This window comes from Sorex fumeus, unplaced genomic scaffold, assembly GCF_029834395.1.
Source record: "Sorex fumeus unplaced genomic scaffold, SorFum_2.1 ptg000028l, whole genome shotgun sequence".
In the NCBI taxonomy this organism is placed as follows: Eukaryota; Metazoa; Chordata; class Mammalia; order Eulipotyphla; family Soricidae; genus Sorex; species Sorex fumeus.
Window position 1 is genome coordinate 2,623,390 of NW_026606085.1, and position 20,115 is coordinate 2,643,504.

The following is a 20,115-nucleotide window of genomic DNA, read 5'->3' on the forward strand; positions in this document are numbered from 1 at the left end:
TATAAAATCCAGATCCCGGACGAGACTATATTCCATTATCAATAAGATTAAATTTTTAGCAAAAAAAAATTGCTTCTCAATTTTATAGTTCCTTTGTGAAAATAGATATGAGTGGAGTTCATGCCAGCTTCAGTCAGCTTAACTAGTGGCTGAATAAATAGCAGTAATCTTACACTAGCACTGTAGCACTTCCTCCCATTGTTCATCAATTTGCTAGAGCGGCCACCAGTAACGTCTGCATTGTGAGACTTATTGTTACTGTTTATGGCATAGCGAATACTCCACGGGGTATTTGCCAGGCTCTGCCGTGTGGGCAGGATACTCTAAGTAGCTTGCCGGGCTCTCCGAGAGGGACAGAGGAATTGAACCCAGGTTTGCTGCATGCAAGGCAGACACCCTACCCACTGTGCTATCCCTCCATTAAAAAAAATGGGATTGTGTCTTAGGGCGTTCGCCTTACAAGCGGCCAACATGGCCGACCCGAGTTCGATTCCTCCGCCCCTCTCGGAGAGCCCGGCAAGCTACCGAGAGTATTCGATATGCCAGACACAGTAACAACAAAGTCTCCAATATTAATAAAAACATATATAAATTATAGATTAATGTCTTTTGCTTTACTGTCCAGATGGTTGGTATATAATGAAGAGTAAGATATGGTTCTTCTCTGATGAAATATGTTTCTAATAAGTAGACACAGATACATGTAATGGATGGACGGGAAGCTGGCAAAATTAGAGGTAGTGGTGAGATAACTAAGATGAGTATGGTTAATTACTTAAGAAAGAAGAAAAGACAGGTGCAATGGCATGGTGTTGGCCAATAAAGAATATTGAATGAGTGACTACAGAGCTGGAGAGAAAGTACAGCAGGTAGGGTGCTTGCCTTGCACACACCACGTTCATCCCCGGCACCCCATATGGTCCCCTGAGCCCCTCCAGGCATATTGCTTGAGCACTGCTGGGTGTGAACTACCTCCCCAAAAAAAACCTATGGAGGGCTGGAGAGATTGTAAAACTGGTAAAGTGTTTACTTTGGATGTGGCTGACTTGGGTTCATTCCCCGGCACAACGTATGGTATCCTGAATGCAGAGCCAGGAGTAAAACCTGAGCATCACCAGGTGTGGCCCAAAAACCGAAACAAAACAAAAGACAGAATTTTGAATAGAATAGAGCATATTTCTTCTGGTCCCAAGAAAACCTTTCTCTGTTATTGTCAGAAAATAAATGAAATTAAGCTACTTTGTTAGTAACAGCAAAGTCTTTGGCAGACATGTTGCTATGGTATCTCAGGCAGGAAAATTCCAGCTGACTGGCTAGAAAAGAAAGGACAATATGGAGAAATGAGAATTTTACATGCTGTTTTTCTTCTCTTTGATAGAATTTATTCTCTACGCGAGCCCCAGACACCCGTGAAAGTCATTGCACTTTCAGAAGCAGAAGAGGAAAGTCTAATACTCAATAAAGGGTAAATTTTATTTGTAATAATGAAGCTTGCTAGTACTGGTGGGAAGTGTTGGCCATACTCAGTGTTAGTTCAGGGGTCAATTCTAGTTTTTTCTTTGAGAACCATATGTAATGGCAGAGATTGAATCAAGTTTGGCTGCATGCCATGCAGATGCCTTATGCTAAGTGCTATATTTTTGGCTTTGTATCATGAAATGTCTAAAATTTCTTATTGGGGTCATAAGTACAGTTTAAACAAATTTACAAGGTTTTTCAGAGGTGTTTTTTAGCATACTTTTGGTAATGTAAGAAGTAAGCAAACTTAAGCAACGTGAATATGTAACAAGAAGTTAAAAAATCTGGAAGTCACTGTACCTGCTAGGTTGCTCTTATTTCTATAAAGTTCTAAAATGTGAATGGTTAAAACTGATTCACTGTAGTATCTTGAATAAGAGAATAACTTATAAAGTTGCAAAATTATAGAAAATGTGGAAGATGAGAATGTTAGATGAAGGTCAGTGTTAGATGAGAGAACACTGAGCTGTTCTCTCAGTGTGGACTAACAGACCAGCATCTACTGTTTCAGAACTTGGAGTGGAACACTTGTGACCAAGTTTCATTTATGAATTCTTCCCACTTACTCAGGGAAGGTTTCTGCTACGTTGACCATTAACAGAATCACGTAGTGAGTTCACAAACCCCATTTCTCGGGCCCCTTTATCAGTCTTTCTGGTGATTATGACACATGATCATCTACAGTGTGCACATATAGTGAAACTTTTAGTAGCAGTATTTGTTTTGTTTTTGTTTTGGCCTTACCTGACAATGCTTAGAGGTTGCTCCTGACAGTGCTCCATTGGATACCAAGAATCAAACCCTACTCAATTGCATGCAAGGCAGAAGTCTTGCCTTAGGGGTATTGTTTTTATTTTGCTTTGTACATTGGTTGCTGGGAATGGAACTTGGCTCCATATGTGCAAGGCTGCTCATCCATACTCTACTGCTGAGCTGCATCCTGGTCTCCTTATCTAAGTCTTACTGTTTTGTTTTGTTTTGTTTTTAATTTTTATTAGTGAAACACCATGAGGTGCAGTTGGAGACTTAGAAATTTTTGTGCTTGGGTTTCAGTTATACAATAATCGAGTACCCATCCCTCCACCAGTGCCCATTCTCTACCACCACTAATCCAAGTATCCCTCCCACCCCCATCCCCTCATCCCACCCTGCTTCTATGGCAGGGCACTCCCTTTTGTTCTCTCTCTCTTTTTGGGTGCTGTGGTTTGCAAAAGAGGAATTGAGTGGCAATCATGTGTTCGGTCTGTAGTCTACTTTCAGCATGCATCTCCCATCCTGGGCAGATCTTCCCAACACCCTTTATTTGGTGCTCCCTTCTCTCTCTGAGCTGCCTTTACCCCTAGAGTGTGCGGCTGGCCTCCAAGCCATGGAGTAAACTTCCTGGTACTTATCTATTCTTGGGTGTTAGTCTCCTATTTTGTTACTTTATGTTCCCCAAATGAATGCAATCTTTTTATGTCCCTCTCTTTCTGACTCATTTCGCTTAGCATGATACTTTCCATGTAGTACCACTTGTATGTAAATTTCATGACTTTATCCTTTCTAACAGCTACATAGTACTCCATTGTGTAGATGTACCAAAATTTCTTTAACCAGTCATCTGTTCTGGGGCAGATTTTTCCAGATTGTAGCTATTGTAAACAGTGCTGCAGTGAACAAATACGTGTAGATATCACTTCGATTATACTTTTTTGCCTCTCCGGGGTATATTCCCAGGAGTGGTATTGCTGGGTCAAATGGGAGCTCAATTTCTAATTTTTTGAAAATCTTCCATACTGTTTTCCAAGGGGCTGGAGCGATAGCACAGCGGGTAGGGCGTTCGCCTTACAAGCGGCCAACATGGCCGACCCGAGTTCGATTCCTCCACCCCTCTCGGAGAGCCCGGCAAGCTACCAAGAGTATTCGATATGCCAAACACAGTAACAACAAAGTCTCCAATGGAGACGTTACTGGGCCCGCTCGAGCAAATCGACGATCAACGGGAGGGCCTTTACCTTTACCTTACCTTTTACTGTTTTCCAAAGGGCTGAACCAGTCGACATTCCCACCAGCAGTGAAAGAGGGTACCTTTCTCGCCACATCCATGCCAGCACTGGTTGCTTTTGTTCTTTTGGATGTGGGCCAGTCTCTGTGGTGTGAAATGATATCTCATTGTTGTTTTGTTCTGCATCTCCCTGATATTAATGATATAGAGCATTTTCTCATGTGCCTTTTAGCCATTTGGATTTCTTCTTTGAGAAAGTTTCTGTTCATTTCGTCACCCCATTTTTTGATGGTGTTGGATGTTTTCTTCTTGTGTAGTTCAACCAGTACTTTGTATATCCTTGATATCAACCCCTTGTCAGATGTATATTGGGCAAATATCCTTTCCCATTCTGTACTGTCTTTGTATTTTGGTCACTGTTTCTTTTGAGGTGCAGAAGCTTCTTAGTTTAAGATAGTTCCATTTGTCTATCTCTTTTTTCACTTGCTTGGCCAGTGGTGTGACAACTTTGAAGATACCTTTAGCTCCAATGTCATGGAGGGTTTTGCCAACTTTGTCTTCATTGAACTTTATGAGTTTCGGTCTGATGTTGAGGTCTTAAATCCATTTCGATCTTACTTTTGTACATGGTGTTAGGCAGAGATCTAAGCCCACTTTTTATCATGTAGCTGTCCAGTTTTGCCAGCACAATTTGTTAAAGATGCTTTCCTTGCTCCACTTCACTTTTCTTGCCCCATTATCAAAGATTAGATGATCATATGCCTGGGGAGAGATGTCAGTATATTCAACCCTGTTCCATTGGTCTGCAGCTCTGCCTTTGTTCCAATACCATGCTGTTTTAATTATTACTGCTTTGTATTAGAGTTTGAAATTTGGGAGGTTTATTCCTCCCATTTTCTTTTTCCCTAGAATTGCTTTAGCTATTCGTGGGGGCTTTATTGTTCCATATAAATTTCAGGAGTGTTTGCTCCATTTTTCTGAAGAATGTCACGGGTATCGTAATAGGGATCGCATTGAATTTGTACAGTGCTTTGGGAAGTATTGCCATTTTGACAATGTTAATTCTCCTGATCCATGAACGGGGGATATTTTTCAATTTCCTCGTGTCCTCTTTTATTTTCTGAAGTAGCATTTTGTAGTTTTCTTTGTACAGGTCCTTTACTTCATTAGTTAAGCTAATTCCTAGGTGTCAATTTTCTGGGGCATAATTGTGAATGGGATTGTTTCCTTCCTGTCACTTTCTTCTCTCTCACTATTTGAGTATAGGAAAGCCAAGGACTTTTGGGTATTGATTTTATAGCCTGCCACTTTACTATACAAGTGTATTGTTTCTAGGAGTTTTATGGTAGAGGTTTTAGGGTTCTCTCCCTATAGCATCATATCATCTGCGAATAGTGAGAGCTTGATTTCTTCCTTTCCTACCTGGATGCCCTTAATATCTTTTTCTTGCCTAATCGCTTTTGCAAGTACTTCCAGTACTATATTGAATAGTAGTGGGGGGAGTGGGCATCCTTGTCTGGTCCCTGATCTTAACGGGAAGGCTCTTAGTTTTTCCCCATTGAGGATGATGCTTGCAGTAGGCTTGTGGTAGATGGTTTTAACTATATTGAGGAAAGTCCCCTCTATCCCTTTTTGGCGAGGGTTTTCATCATAAACAGGTGCTGGATCTTGTCAGATGCTTTCTCTGTATCTATTGGTATGATCATATGATTTTTATCTTTTCTTTTGTTGATATGATGGATTATGTTGATTGATTTCCGAATGTTAAACCATCCTTGCATCCCCGGGATGAATCCCACTTGGTCATGGTGTATGATCTTTTTGATGAGTTGTTGAATTCTATTTGCTAGTATTTTGTTGAGAATCTTCGCATCCCTGTTCATCAGGGGTATTGGCCTGTAGTTTTCTTTTCTTGTGGTGTCTTTGTTTCCTTTTGGTATTAGAGAGATATGAGCTTCATAGAAACTGGGAGAGTTTTTGTTTTTTCAGTTTCCTGGAAAAGCTTGCAAAGAACTGGCAATAGATCTTTAAATGTTTGGAAAAATTCGCTAGTGAATCCATCTGGACCTGGGCTTTCGTTTTTGGGGAGACTTTTGATTACAGTTTCAATTTCCTTGATGTTAATAGGTCTATTCAGGTACTCTAGATCTTCTTGATTCAGCTTTGGGAGATTATAGGAATCCAGCAATTTATCCATTTCTTCCAGGTTCTCTTGTTTCGTGGCATACAGACTTTCAGAGTAGTCTCTATGATCTTTCGAATTTCTTTGGTTTCTGTTGTGATATCCCCATTCTTATTTCTGATTCAGTTTATTAGGGTTCTCTCTCTCTCTCTCTCTCTCTCTCTCTCTCTCTCTCTCTCACTCTCTGTTTCTTTGTGAGTGTTGCTAGTGGTTTATCTTCTTTATTTTCTCGAAGAACCAGCTCTTGGTTTCATTGATCTTTCAGATTGTTTCTTGGTTTCCATGTCGTTGATTTCTGCTCTAAGTTTTATGATCTCTTTCCTTCTGCCTGATTTGGGCTCCTTCTGTTGATCCTTTTCTAAGATCTTGAGCTGTGAAGTCAAGTTGTTTATGTGAATCTTTTCTTCCGTCATGAGAAATGCTTACAGAGCTATAAATTTTCCCCTTAATACGGCTTTAGCTGCATCCCATAATTTCTGGTAGCTTGGTCTTCATTCTCGTTTGTTTCCAGGTACCTTTTGTTACCAGCTACTATTATTTTGCTAACAATGTCCTCCTTAAAATCTGTTAGCATTTGTTTTAAATATTTAGCTGTTCCCTCATTAGGTGCGTTTACATTTAAGAGTGTGATTTCTTCCTGTTGTACGTATCCCTTGATGAAGAGAAAATAGCCTTCGCTGTCTCTTCTAATCTTTTTCAACCTGAAATTAATGTTGTTGGATACTAGTATGGCCACCCCAGCTTTTTTGAGGGAGCTGTTTGCTTTCAGCATTGTTTTCCATCCTTTTACTTTGATTCTGTTTTTGCTCTGACTGTTGAGATGAGTTTCTTATAGGCAGCAGATATTGGGTTCTGTCTCTGAATCCATTTTGCCATTCTGTGTCTCTTAATTGGTGAATTTAGACCATTGACGTTGAGAGAAATTATTGTTATGGGGTTTTGTGTCATCTTTTTGTAAGGGTCTGTTGTGCTTGTAGGGTTTGTCTTGTCTTATAGTAGCCCCATTAGCCCTTCTTTTGGTTTTGAGTCTCTGAAGTTCCTGAGCTGCTGTTTATCTAGAAAATAGTGTACCGTTCCTTCAAGTTTGCGTGAGAGTTTAGCTGGATAGAGTATTCTTGGTGAAGCATTTATTTCAGTGAGTTTTTTCACTATATTCCTCCATTGCCTTCAGCCTTGGAGGGTTTCTTCTGATAGGTCTGTTTTGAATCTGAGGGGTGCTCCTTTGTATTTGATTTCCTTCTTTGACCTTGCTGCTTGCAGTATTGTATCTCTGTTGACAACATCGGTCATTCTAACTATGATATGTCTTGGAGTGTTTTTGTTAGGGTCTCTTGTAGCTGGCAACCTTTGGGCTCCTTGAACCTGAATGGCTGCATTGTCGAGCTCTGGGAATTTTTCAGCAATGATTTGTTTAACCATGGCTTTTTCATTGGGATTGTTTCCCTGAGCTTCTGGTACTCCAGTTATTCTAATGTTGTTCCTCTTGGAATCGTCTCCTAGGACCCTGATTTGCTCTAGAGCTATTTTGAGGTCCCTGAGGTCCCTTGCCATTGTTTGTTGTTTCCTGTTGGCTTGGTGCAGCAGATCTGCCAGCTCACTGATTCTGTCTTCAGCTGTAGTCATTCTACTATTGAGAGCACAGACTGAGTTTTTTATTTCATCTACGGAATCTTTAATTTGTGACATTTCTGTGTGTAGCTTTCTAATTTCTGCTCTCATTTCTTCCTGGATTTTCTCGAATGTCCGATCCATTGTTCCTTTCATGTCCTCCTTCAATTTACTGGATATCCGCCTAACTATTTCATTGAGTTCATTGAACATCTTCATGACTTCATATCTGAATTCTTTGTCAGAGAGTTCCCTTAGGTGAGTAGCACCTACGGAGGCTTCTGGACTCTCTTCATTGTCCACCCCACGTGGTGGGGATTTGCATAGTTTCTTCATGTTGGTGTGTAGGTATGGGGGCTAGATTTCTTGGTCTGATCAAATTACCTGTGGCAATGGGAGGGTTGGCCCACTTAAAATTAGGCCACACCCACTTCTACCAAAACCACGCCCACTTCTGAAGAGGCCACGCCCCCACGCGAAGGGAGGGGATGAAGATGGGCACAGCGTTGGGGAGGAAGAGGCAGAGGCTCAGGGCTGCTTTTGTCCCAGGGTTCGAGAGGATGCCTGGGGCGCTTGCACAGAGAAAGCCAAGTCCCGGGTTCGAATACCGGTGGATAAATTGACCTGGGTGGGGAAGAAGGCCAGCACAGCTGGGTGGGGAAGAAGACCAGCACAGCTTTGGGGATGAAGAAGAAAAGGCAGAGGCTCAGGGCTGCTTTTGTCCCAGGGTTCGAGAGGATGCCTGGGGCGCTTGCACAGAGAAAGCCAAGTCCCAGGTTCGAATTCCGGCAGATAAACTGACCTGGGTGGGGAAGAAGATCAGCACAGCTTTGGGGATGAAGAGAAACTGTTTTTGGTTTTTGTAACGTTAATTCCTTTGAATCCGGAGCGATAGCACAGCGGGTAGGGCGTTCGCCTTACAAGCGGCCAACATGGCCGACCCGAGTTCGATTCCTCTGCCCCTCTCGGAGAGCCCGGCAAGCTACCGAGAGTATTTGATATGCCAGACACAGTAACAATAAAGTCTCCAATGGAGACGTTACTGGGCCCGCTCGAGCAAATCGACGATCAACGGGAGGGCCTTTTTTTCCTTTGAATATTTTATATGTAGCTATTCCATATTTTACAGATTGAATATCTGAAGTTTATTTTGTGGAAAGAGGGTACCTAAATCTCTATTTTTTTCCTAGTCATAGTGATTTCCTCTTTTGATTGTTGATCTCTAAACGTGAACTTTTTTTAATTTTTTTTTTTTATAAATTTTTTTTTTATTTATTGAATCACCTTGGGAAAGGTTACAAAGCTTTCAGGTTTAGGTCTCAGTCATGCAAATATCAAACACATTTCCCTTTACCAATACTTTTTTTTTACCATGAAGAACCCCAATAAAACCCCACCCCCCACCCCTCCCAGTCCCTGTGGGGCAGATGAATTCTAGTTAACACTCTATCTGCTTTGATTAGATTCATTGTTTCAATAAAAGATTCACCACTATAATTTAGAGTTTACCCCCCCCCCCCAAATCAGACATGCTGAAAAAGCATTGTGACGTGATTTGCTTTCTACAGCTGGGTTCAAGAATTAAATGTTGGTTTTGGATTTCTGCTATTTTACTTATTGACCCTGGAAGTATTTATACTGAAAGTCAGATAGTTAAGAAATTGGTTTCTGTGCTCTGGAGTCGTGGCCGTGCTGGAGAGCCGCTAGTGGGGGGCAACTGGTGGCCTCGGTAGGGCGTGAAGGGCGGACCGAAACACCCCCTTCCCATGAGGTTTTAGTCGCCCCCCCACTCCCCCGGCTCATACCTGCTGTCCACAAGGCTCCCATGCGGCCGCCATCTTTCTTTCCAGAGAGGAGAAGGCGACTGGGGCAACACCCTTTCCCCCCACCCGGACAGACATGATGGCCTGGATTAACGCATAGTCCTTTCACTTTTCTGCTCCAAGCTGCCGGGTTCTGCATTAAGTCCCTGTGCTTCTGGGGCTGTGGCCGTGCTGGAGAGCCGCTCGCGGGGGGCAACTGGTGGCCTCGGTAGGGCGTGAAGGACGGACCGGAACGCCCCCCTTCCCATGAGGTTTTAGTCGTCCCCACACCCCTGGCTCATACCTGCTGTCCACAAGGCTCCCATGTGGCCGCCACCTTTCTTTCCAGAGGGAGGAGGGCGGAAGGGACTAACACCCTTTCCCCTCCAGGCAGACATGATGGCCTGGATTAACGCATAGTCCTTTCACTTTTCTGCTCCAAGCTGCTGGGTTCTGCATTAAGTCCTTGTGCTTCTGGGGCTGTGGCCGTGCTGGAGAGCCGTTCATGGGGGGCAACTGGTGACCTCGGTAGGGCGTGAAGGACGGACCGGAACGCCCCCCTTCCCATGAGGTTTTAGTCGCCCCCACACCCCCGGCTCATACCTGCTGTCCACAAGGCTCCCATGCGGCCGCCATCCTTCTTTCCAGAGAAGAGAGGGCGAATGGGGCAACACCCTTTCCCCTCTGGCAGACTTGATGGCCTGGATTAATGCATAGTCCTTTCACTTTTCTGCTCCAAGCTGCTGGGTTCTGCATTAAGTCTTTGTGCTTCTGGGGCTGTGGCCGTGCTGGAGAGCCGCTCATGGGGGGCAACTGGTGGCCTCGGTAGGGTGTGAAGGACGGACCGGAACGCCCCCCTTCCCATGAGGTTTTAGTCGCCCCCACTCCCCCGGCTCATGCCTGCTGTCCACAAGGCTCCCATGTGGCCGCCATCTTTCTTTCCAGAGAGGAGAGGGCGAATGGGGCAACACCCTTTCCCCTCCAGCAGATTTGATGGCCTGGATTAACGCATAGTCCGTTCACTTTTCTGCTCCAAGCTGTTGGGTTCTGCATTAAATCCTTGTGTTTCTGGGGCTGTGGCCGTGCTGGAGAGCCACTCGTGGGGGGCAACTGGTGGCCTCGGTAGGGCGTGAAGGACGGACCGGAACGCCCCCCTTCCCATGAGGTTTTAGTCGCCCCCACACCCCTGGCTCATACCTGCTGTCCACAAGGCTCCCATGTGGCCGCCACCTTTCTTTCCAGAGGGAGGAGGGCGGAAGGGACCAACACCCTTTCCCCTCCGGGCAGACATGATGGCCTGGATTAACGCATAGTCCTTTCACTTTTCTGCTCCAAGCTGCTGGGTTCTGCATTAAGTCCTTGTGCTTCTGGGGCTGTGGCCGTGCTGGAGAGCCGCTCGTGGGGGGCAACTGGTGGCCTCGGTAGGGCGTGAAGGACGGACCGGAGCGTCCCCCTTCCCATGAGGTTTTAGTCGCCCCCGCTCCCCCGGCTCATGCCTGCTGTCCACAAGGCTCCCATGTGGCCGCCATCTTTCTTTCCAGAGAGGAGAGGGCGAATGGGGCAACACCCTTTCCCCTCCAGCAGATTTGATGGCCTGGATTAACGCATAGTCCGTTCACTTTTCTGCTCCAAGCTGTTGGGTTCTGCATTAAGTCCTTGTGCTTCTGGGGCTGTGGCCGTGCTGGAGAGCCGCTCGTGGGGGGCAACTGGTGGCCTCGGTAGGGCGTGAAGGATGGACCGGAACGCCCCCCTTCCCATGAGGTTTTAGTCGCCCCCACACCCCCGGCTCATACCTGCTGTCCACAAGGCTCCCATGTGGCCGCCACCTTTCTTTCCAGAGGGGGGAGGGCGGAAGGGACCAACACCCTTTCCCCTCTGGCAGACTTGATGGCCTGGGTTAACATATAACCCGTTCACTTTTCTGCTCCAAGCTGCTGGGTTATGCATTAAGTACTTGTGTTTCTGGGGCTGTGGCCGTGCTCAAAGCTTAACTATGATTTTCAGAGAGAAACGTTAGGTGGTTTACTTCCCATGGATCACTTTGTATATAGAGAGATGTCACGCGGCCGCATAAGCGGCCGGGCGGTTTTGAGGAAAAGTCCTAGTTCCCGCATACTCGAGCTGTGCTTGTAGAGGTTTCTGGTCACCGGGGTTCCATCTGGGGGAGGCGGGATGCGGTACCTACCCCATCTGGGACTTCCCGATGATCTCGGCTCTTTTTGGAACCTGTTTTTTTTTTTTTTCCTTCGGGATCTGTGGATCCCGCCCTCCATGTTGTCCTTCTCTTCGGCTAAATGCTGTCAAGATGGCGCTGGGGGGCGGGCTGTGGGCGTGACTTCCGGAATCTGAGGTTACCTGGGAGGTGTAGTCCCGGCATTTTTGAGGAAAAGTCCTAGTTCCCGCATACTCGAGCTGTGCTTGTAGAGGTTTCTGGTCACCGGGGTTCCATCTGGGGGAGGCGGGATGCGGCACCTACCCCATCTGGGACTTCCCGATGATCTCGGCTCTTTTTGGAACCTGTTTTTTTTTTTTTTCCTTCGGGATCTGTGGATCCCGCCCTCCATGTTGTCCTTCTCTTCGGCTAAAATCTTTTTTAATTTTTTAATGAATCACCATGAGGTACAGTTACAGACTTACAAACTTTGGTACTTATGTTTCAGTCATACATTGACTGAAACCCATCCCTCCACCAGTGCACATTCTCCACCCCAATATTTCCAGTATCCCTTCCCACCCCCCACCTTGCATCTGTGGTGGGCACATTCCCTTTTTCTCTCTCTCTCCTTTTGGTTGTTATGGTTTGCAGTACAGGTATTAACTGGCCATTATGTTTGGTCTGTAGTCTACTTTCAGCACTCGTCTCTCATCCTGAGCGAGCCCTTCAAGCATCCTTTACTTGTTATCTGAGCTGCCTTTTTCCCCAGCATGTGAGGCCTGCTTCCAAGCCATGGAGCAATTGTATCTCTACTATCCTTGGGTGTTAGTTTCCCGTTATGTTACTTTATATTCCAAAACTGAGTGCATTCTTCCTGTGTCTTCCCTCTCTTTCTGACTCACTTCACTTAGCATGGTACTCTCCATGTCAATCCACTTATATGCAAATTTCATGACTTCATCTTTTCTAACGGCTGCTTAGTATTCTATGGTGCAGATGTACCAGAGTTTCTTTAACCAGTCATCTGTTCTTGGCACTCGGGTTTTTTCCAGATTCTGGTTATTGTAAACATACAAGTGCAGAAATCATTTCTACTGTACCTTTTTGCATCTCTTGAATATATTCCCATAATATATTCCCATAAGTGGTACTGCTGGATCAAATGGAAGCGCAATTTGTAATTTTTTGAGAAACATCCATATTGTTTTCAAAAGGGCTGGACATGTCGGCATTCCCACCAGCAGTGAAGGAGAGTCCTCTTTTCCCCACATCCGCGCCAAAGTATTCCTGTGAAGGATTTTGAAGTTGCAACTGATTCAGACTAGTTTGATTCTTTTTGATAGTTATAGAATGGAGAATTTCAATGGAATGATTTTAGTATTTAATGATACCAACTTATTAAATCCCATCCCAGAAAACATGTAAGTCTGGTAGTTGACAAGCGCTGTTATTGAGGATGGTAAAGGTAAAGGTAAAGGCCCTCCCGTTGATCGTCGATTTGCTCAAGCGGGCCCAGTAACGTCTCCATTGGAGACTTTGTTGTTACTGTGTTTGGCATATCGAATACTCTCGGTAGCTTGCCGGGCTCTGCGAGAGGGGCGGAGGAATCGAACTCGGGTCGGCCATGTTGGCTGTTTGTAAGGCGAACGCCCTACCCGCTGTGCTATCGCTCCAGCGATGAGGATGATTTCATCTAATTTTATAAGGACATTCCAGTGTCTTTTTATGTTTTTATTATAATTTTTTATGATTTTATTATAATTTTTTATCCTCATTCTATTAAATACAAATTTCCATCCCCTCCTCCTCTTGTTGGGTGTGTCCTTTTTCTGTTCACTAAAGGTAGTTTTTCTCTTTCTAGGAGGGCATATACTGCATCTCTGGGAGAAACAGCAGTTGCATTTGATTTTGGGCCATTGGCAACAATCTCCAAGAATATGTTTGGACAAAAAGGCAAAGAGGAAGTAGTGGCGTACCCATTATACATCTTATATGAGAACGGAGAGACTTTCCTGACGTATATTAGTCTATTACACAGGTAAGTTGAGTTATCCTATTTGAGATGAAACTGAGCTTTTGCTACTGGATAGATTTGTGTTGTTGTTTTTTTTCTTTTTCTTTTTCTTTTTTTGTTTTTTGCTTTTTGGGTCACACCCAGCGATGCACAGGCGTAACTCCTGATTCATGCACTCAGGAATTACTCCTGGCCGTGCTTGGGGGACCATATGGGATGCTGGGAATTGAACCCGGGTCAGGCCACTTGCAAGGCAAATGCTCTACCTGCTGTGCTATCACTCCAGTCCCTAGATTTTTGTTATGGTTAGACTGAACTTGATGTTTTTGAATTCGTGAAAGTGTTAGGGCCTTTTGATACTTGGCTTAAATATTTTGGAGAGTGTTGAAGCAATAGTAAAGCAGCTAGGGCATTTTCTTTGCGCATGACTGACCTGAGTTCAATCCCTGACACCTGCGTATGGTTCTCTGAGTCCCACCAGGTGTGATTGCTGAGTGCAGAGCCAGGAGCAAGCCCTGAGCACTGCTGCGTGTGGCCCCACAACAAAACTAAAACAATAAATTTGGAGAAAGTTGGTGTATATCATTTTAGCTTTCGTTTCTTCGTGTATGGGAAAATTCGGGGTCTGGGGGTTCATTTCTTTGAGTGTACCCTGCACTGCTCAGAGCTTTCTCCTGGCTCTGTGTTCTGAGATCACTTCTGGCAGCCTTGGCGGACCTTATGGAGTTCTAGGGATCAATCCTGGGTGGACTACATGCAAGACAGGTGCCTAACCTGCTGTACAATCACTGTGGCCCCTGTTTGGGGAAATTCTATAGAATGCTTCGATAATCACTGAAAATAGACTAGATTTATTTTCACAAAGTTAGCTATAAAAAGTATTATATTATGATATGAATAAGGGAAGTTTTGAAATGGTTGGTAACATGATAATTTGATATGTCCCAGATATGAGAGAAAAAATACATATGCATGTATATATCATGTATACAAGAAAAGATAATTATTCATATCAGAGTCGTGGTACAAGATAGCAAAAATGCTTTGGAAGGAGAGATTGTTCTCTCACCAAAGAAGGTAAATTTTTCGTAAAGAGAAACTAATGTTATATGGGATTTAAAGGATGTCATGCAGTATTAAATGAAGCACCAAGGATGGGTAAGACTACTTTAGACATAGGGCAACAGGAAGGAGAATATGAAAATAAGTGCTGAGAATCATTTATAGTTTAGTGAGTTGGCATTTGGGCTAGAGCAGAGGATTCATGTAGGGGACATTATGTGATAAAGTTGTAAGTACCCACCCAGGGTGAGTGGAATTAAACACTTAGTTAATGAAAGTGGAGTATTTTCTGTAGGAATATGGTAACAGGAAGCCAATAATGTTTTCTAAATAGGAAAAAGATAAAACTCTGGGGGCCAGAGAGAGTACTGTGGGTAGGGTTTTTCCTTGGGTTCAATACCCTGCACAACACATGGTTCCCTCAGCATCTCCAGGAGGGATACCTAAGCACAGAGACAGGAGTGAGTCTTGTGCACAGCCCATTGAGACCCAAAACAAACAAAAAAATTGTTTTAATGGAAAAAAAATATATAGCAGTGTTATAAAGAAGGAACTGGGACACAGACTTTGAAGGAAGTTCATGCAAAATTTAGCCTAGGTTCTATGAGTCTGAACTACAAGAGTTTTATTGTAATGCAAGGAGAGAAACCAATATAGTAGACACTATGAAGGAAGGATCATTAAACTTTATTATTTGGAGACTGGAGAGATAGTTCAGAGGGTGAGTTTGCACATGGCCACCCTCTGTTCCTGGGCACCACAAGAGTACATGAGCACAGAGCCAGGAGAAGTCCCTGAGTACAGCAAGGGCCCAGAAAGCCCCCTAAGACCAAAACAGAAGAAAAAAAAATGGGAAACACAAAAGACTTCATTACTGGGCCAGGGATCTGGCTCAGTGGGTAAAGCACATGCCTTGAATGCATAAACCTGGGTTTGATTCCCAACACTGCAATTATCAATAAAAGACAATTACTATTTGAATAAGGAAATGAGCAATTAACAGAAATTTCTACCTCATGCATAGCGACTCGTTTATGGAACATTCATTTATTTCTACAAATCCAAACTCAGTTTTAACATGGTTGGACCAGTAGAGGGGAACCACTTTGCCAATGGTTGGAAAAAACACTGGAGAAGATAAAGACAACAAAAATAAGAGGGAAAACATCTATCTTTGTGAAAGTTAAAGGTAGATAGAGAATAAGATTTTGTGTTTATTTTATTTTGGGCCACATTCTGCAGTGCCCTTATTTTATTTTCTGCTTAGGCTCTCTCTCTCTCTCTCTCTCTCTCTCCCCCTCCCTCCCTCCCTTTCTCTCCCCCTCCCCCTGTGTCCTTCTCCCTCTCCCTCTTCCCCCCCCCCCCCTTTTGAGTCATTCCCAGCGATGCTCAGGGATTATTCCTGGATCTGCATTCAGGAATTACTCCTGGTGCTTTGGGGACCATATGGAACCTCAGGGATTGAACCCGGGCCAACCACGTGTGTGGCAAACACCCACATGCTGTACTACCACTCTGGCCCCTAGATCATTCTTTTCTTAAATAGAAGCTGAATCCTGTTTTGGTCTCCTTCATGTTACCCTTTTCACTACTACCAGATTAGTTTTAATAATCTTAGTGCTATATTACCCCTACTTTAAACTCTGGTGGCACACTGTTACCCCACAGATAGACTCTTAAGTGCTTTAATAAGACATGCCAACCTGCTTTGTAAGCCAGTCCTGAATAGTATCAGACTATTTTTCTGTTTCCTTAGATCTTGAAACTTCACATCCCATCATATTCCCGTTGTTTTTGATTCCTTCAGGATTTCATGTTCATTAATTTTAAATGTTTATTTACCACATCTCTCTCCATTGATACTGTTTAATTCTCTTTTTTAATGTAGGAGTATTGCTATTTATTCAGCCATTGGTTAAGCTGATTGAACTCCACATTAGTTTTTTTAAAAAACTTTTTTTAATTGGATATGCATGAGACAGACTATTACGAAGCTGTTCATAATTGGGTTTCAGTTATACAATGATCCAGCACCCATCCCTCCACCAGTGCACACCTCCCACCACCAATGTCCCCTATCTCCCTACCACTGTTCCCCCACTCCCTACCCCAGCCTCCCTCTATGGGAGTCACTTCCCTTCTTGCTCTCTCTCTATCCTTTTCCTGTTATGCATTATGGTTTGCAATAAAGGTGCTCAGAGGTCATGGTGTTTGTTCAGGACATTTGGTATTTTTATCAGGAGGGTAAGGCTCGAGTAGCTTTTCAATTGGGTGGCAACTTTGGGGTGTAGATGTGACTGCCGAGGCTTCCAGAAGTACAGGTAGGTTGGGGGAGGTAGCCCACCCTAACTCTGGGAAAGGGAAAGCCTGGAGATTTCAGTCACAAAACCTGCATACCAGAATTTTTAACAGATTGTATCTTGGTGAGGTCCGTCCTGAGACAGTGGAGCAAGACTAGGGGTATGCGGTGATTTTGGATTGTGGAAGCGAGCGGCTGCCTGGGTCTCCGTTTGAGCAGGCCCAGGCCAACCTGCTCCCGCCTCCGATTTGCCCCTGTCTGTTCAGCCATGTGTGGGTCCAGGCTTAACTGTGGCTTTTGATCTCCTTGGAGATTTATTTGTGGGTCTCTGAAGCAAGGCTGGTAGTAGAGCTTACAGGGTGGCGTTGGATTGGTTCGTGGGGGTGACTGCCAGTGCTTCCATGAGTATTGGGAAGTGAGGGTAGGTAGCCACCCCAACTCTGAGAAAGCCTGGAGATTTCAGTCACAACCCGTGAACCAGAATTTTCAGCAGACTATATCTTGGTGAGGTCTGTCCTGAGACGGTGGAGCCAGGCCGGGGGGAATGGTGGTGATTTTGAATTGAGAAGCAAGTGGCTTCTGGGGGGCTCTGCTTGGGTGGCCGCCAGGCCAACCTGCCCTCCTCTGACTTATCCCAGTCTGTTCAGCCATGCAGAGGTCCGAGATTTACTTTGGCTTTTGATCTCTTTCCAGATTTATCTATGAGTCTCTGAAATAAGGCCAATAAATGAGCTTGTATAGATAGCTGAGCTAGAGATGATTTGTGGGTATGGCTCCCATATACCTAACTTTTGATTGTTTAATTTTTAATAAACTTTGTCTCAAGTTGTTGGGGTCTGGCCAAAGGCACAGTGGCAATTTTGGGATATTAGGAAGCCTGAAGGCATCATCAGGCTGCTGATACACTCTCCCCGGAGGTACAGGTTGACCTGTTGGCAGCACCATACCCCAATACTATTTAATTCTTAATATCTTTTTAAAATTCACATTTTTAGTTTTGCTTTTTGGGTTACACCTGGTGATGCACATGGGTTACTCCTGGCTCTGCATTCAAGAATTACTCCTGGTGGTGCTCGGGAGACCATATGGGATGCTGGGAATCAAACCTGGGTTGGCCGCATATAAGGCAAACGCCCAACCCACTTTGTTATTGCTCCAGCCCCTTAAACCTTTTTAGTTTTCTGTGTTGCTTCATAACTCAAACTAACCATCAGTTTCTTGAGCCTGTCATTAGCACTAAATAACATGTATTTGTCTAATTTGATTAGATATGTGGATTGAAGGCGAACTGCATTTTAGAAGATTTGGAACTTACCACTACCAATATAGGTAGTATAGTAAATCTGGGCTGGCTTTTCAACTGCTGCACTGTTTATATTTGATATTTCAGATGAATAGTTCTTTATTGAGGGACCTCTCTGGGGGAATATTAAGTAGCATTACTGACAACCTACTTGGTAGATGCCAGTAATCTCCTCTTATGAATTGTAAGTGATAAAGGTCTTCAGATATCATAATGTCTCTTGTGCAGCAAAATTATCTCCTGTTAATAAGCTCTTGAACAGTAGAAATTGAATAGAAATATGAAAAAGTGGAGACATTGGGAATTTCCTGATTTTAAATTTGGGTTTGATAGCTAGAGAAAGACAATGTAAGAAGGGGTTTTATGGGCCAGGCATATAGCTTAGTGGTAGAGCTCATGCCTTCATGCCTTGCATTGGAGGACCTGGGCTTGATCCTGGGTACCGTGCCCCCTCCCCCCACACAAATAGTTCTTTATATGATGTTACTTGCTGTTAGCATTTCCCAAGCATATAAATTTTATTTTTTTTAGCTCTGGAAATATCGGGAAGTTGTTAGGACCATTGCCCATGCATCCTGCAGCTGAAGATAACTATGGTTATGATGCTTGTGCTATACTCTGCTTACCGTGTGTCCCCAACATCTTAGTGATTGCTACTGAATCAGGAATGCTGTATCACTGCGTTGTATTGGAAGGGGAAGAGGAAGATGACCAAACCGTAAGTCAAGCCATTTATGTTTGTATTTATCTCTGTTAACACCTGATACAGTTCTTGCCTCCATGCGAGTGCTTAATATATGAGGATTTTTAGTTTATGTATGGCACTTTTACATCTTTTAGGAATTAAACTCTAAAAGCATATTTCAAAAATAAATGGAGGGAGGGGCGATAGAGATAGCTCAGTGGGCTGTGCATATACTTTGCAGATGGGGATGTGATTTTTATCTTTGTCATCGCGAACAATCCCTGAACACCGCCAGATATGGCTCCTGTTTTCCAAGAAAAGAAACCAGTGCTACAAAAAAATCTAAATTGGGCCACAGAGATAGGGCTAGTGCACATGCTTATGCTGGGCATGTTCAATATCTGGCACCACATAGTGTCCTGAGCACTGTTAAGAGCTATTCCTCAGCAATGTCAGAGGTAGCCCCAGTGCACCATCGTATGTGGCACCAGAACACGTTTTACTTAAACAGCTAAATGGAAAGAAGTTAGAAATGCCAGCTTACTTGATTCACCAAATTATATATATTTTTTGAACCCTAAATTGTAGTTTTTAGTAATAAAGACCCTTAAATTGCTGAATTGGTTCTTCTCTAAACTTGTTTATTTACATCTTCCTAAAAGAAACCTTTCATTCTCATTTAAGAATAACAAGGCATTACCATAAGCAGGAATGGGTTAAGGGGAGCAGACACTGGTGGAGTGCATAGTGTTGGAACACTGTATACTTGAAACTATTATGAACAGTAGTGTAAATCATAGTGCTTAAAGTAAAAAAGTGTGGGGTGGCAGGTACTGTTAGAGTAGAAGGGAGATCAAAAATTTGAAAGCACTATTTGACTTGTATATTTTCTTTTGTTTTCAATTATTTACATTTTCAGGTGAATGGGAAAGACCAGAATGATAATGCTCTCTTTTTATTTGCAGTCAGAAAAGTCTTGGGATTCAAGAGTTGACCTCATTCCTTCTCTGTATGTGTTTGAGTGTGTTGAGTTGGAACTTGCCCTGAAGTTAACATCTGGAGAGGATGATTCCTTTGATTCTGACTTTTCTTGTCCAATTAAACTTCACAGGGGTAAAGTATTCATATCCCATTATATTTAGCTAAAATTACCACAGACTGTTTTTGTAATTAATTTGTTTGGTTCCAGACTCTTAAAAGTTCACAATTTTTTTGGCCTTTTAACACCATATTTGTATTTTAGGTCCAAAAAAATGATGAGCGTATTTCACAAATTTTAAGATAGTAGTTTTTTTGTTTGTTTTTGTTGTTTTTTTATTTTAAATACATTTTCTAATTTTGGCAGTGCTCAGGAACTACTTTGGCTCAGTTGCTTAAGGATCACTCCCATTGGTGATGCTTAAGGGACCATGCAGTTCTGGTGATTCTACCTTGGGGCATGCATAACATGTACTCCAGGTCTTTGAATTCTCTTAATTTCAAGAGATTTATCAAGATCAGTAT

General features: G+C 43.5%; 1 protein-coding gene across 1 annotated transcript in view; it reads left to right on the forward strand.

The window, feature by feature from the left end:
• Nucleotides 1-20,115, forward strand: part of NUP88 (nucleoporin 88) — a 48,500-nt gene that overhangs the window by 12,528 nt on the left and 15,857 nt on the right. Inside the window, exons 4-7 of the mRNA XM_056115257.1 lie at nucleotides 1,379-1,465; nucleotides 13,111-13,287; nucleotides 18,459-18,645; nucleotides 19,578-19,725. Of these exons, the coding sequence (XP_055971232.1) occupies nucleotides 1,379-1,465; nucleotides 13,111-13,287; nucleotides 18,459-18,645; nucleotides 19,578-19,725 (599 nt within the window). The remainder of the gene's footprint in view (nucleotides 1-1,378; nucleotides 1,466-13,110; nucleotides 13,288-18,458; nucleotides 18,646-19,577; nucleotides 19,726-20,115) is intronic.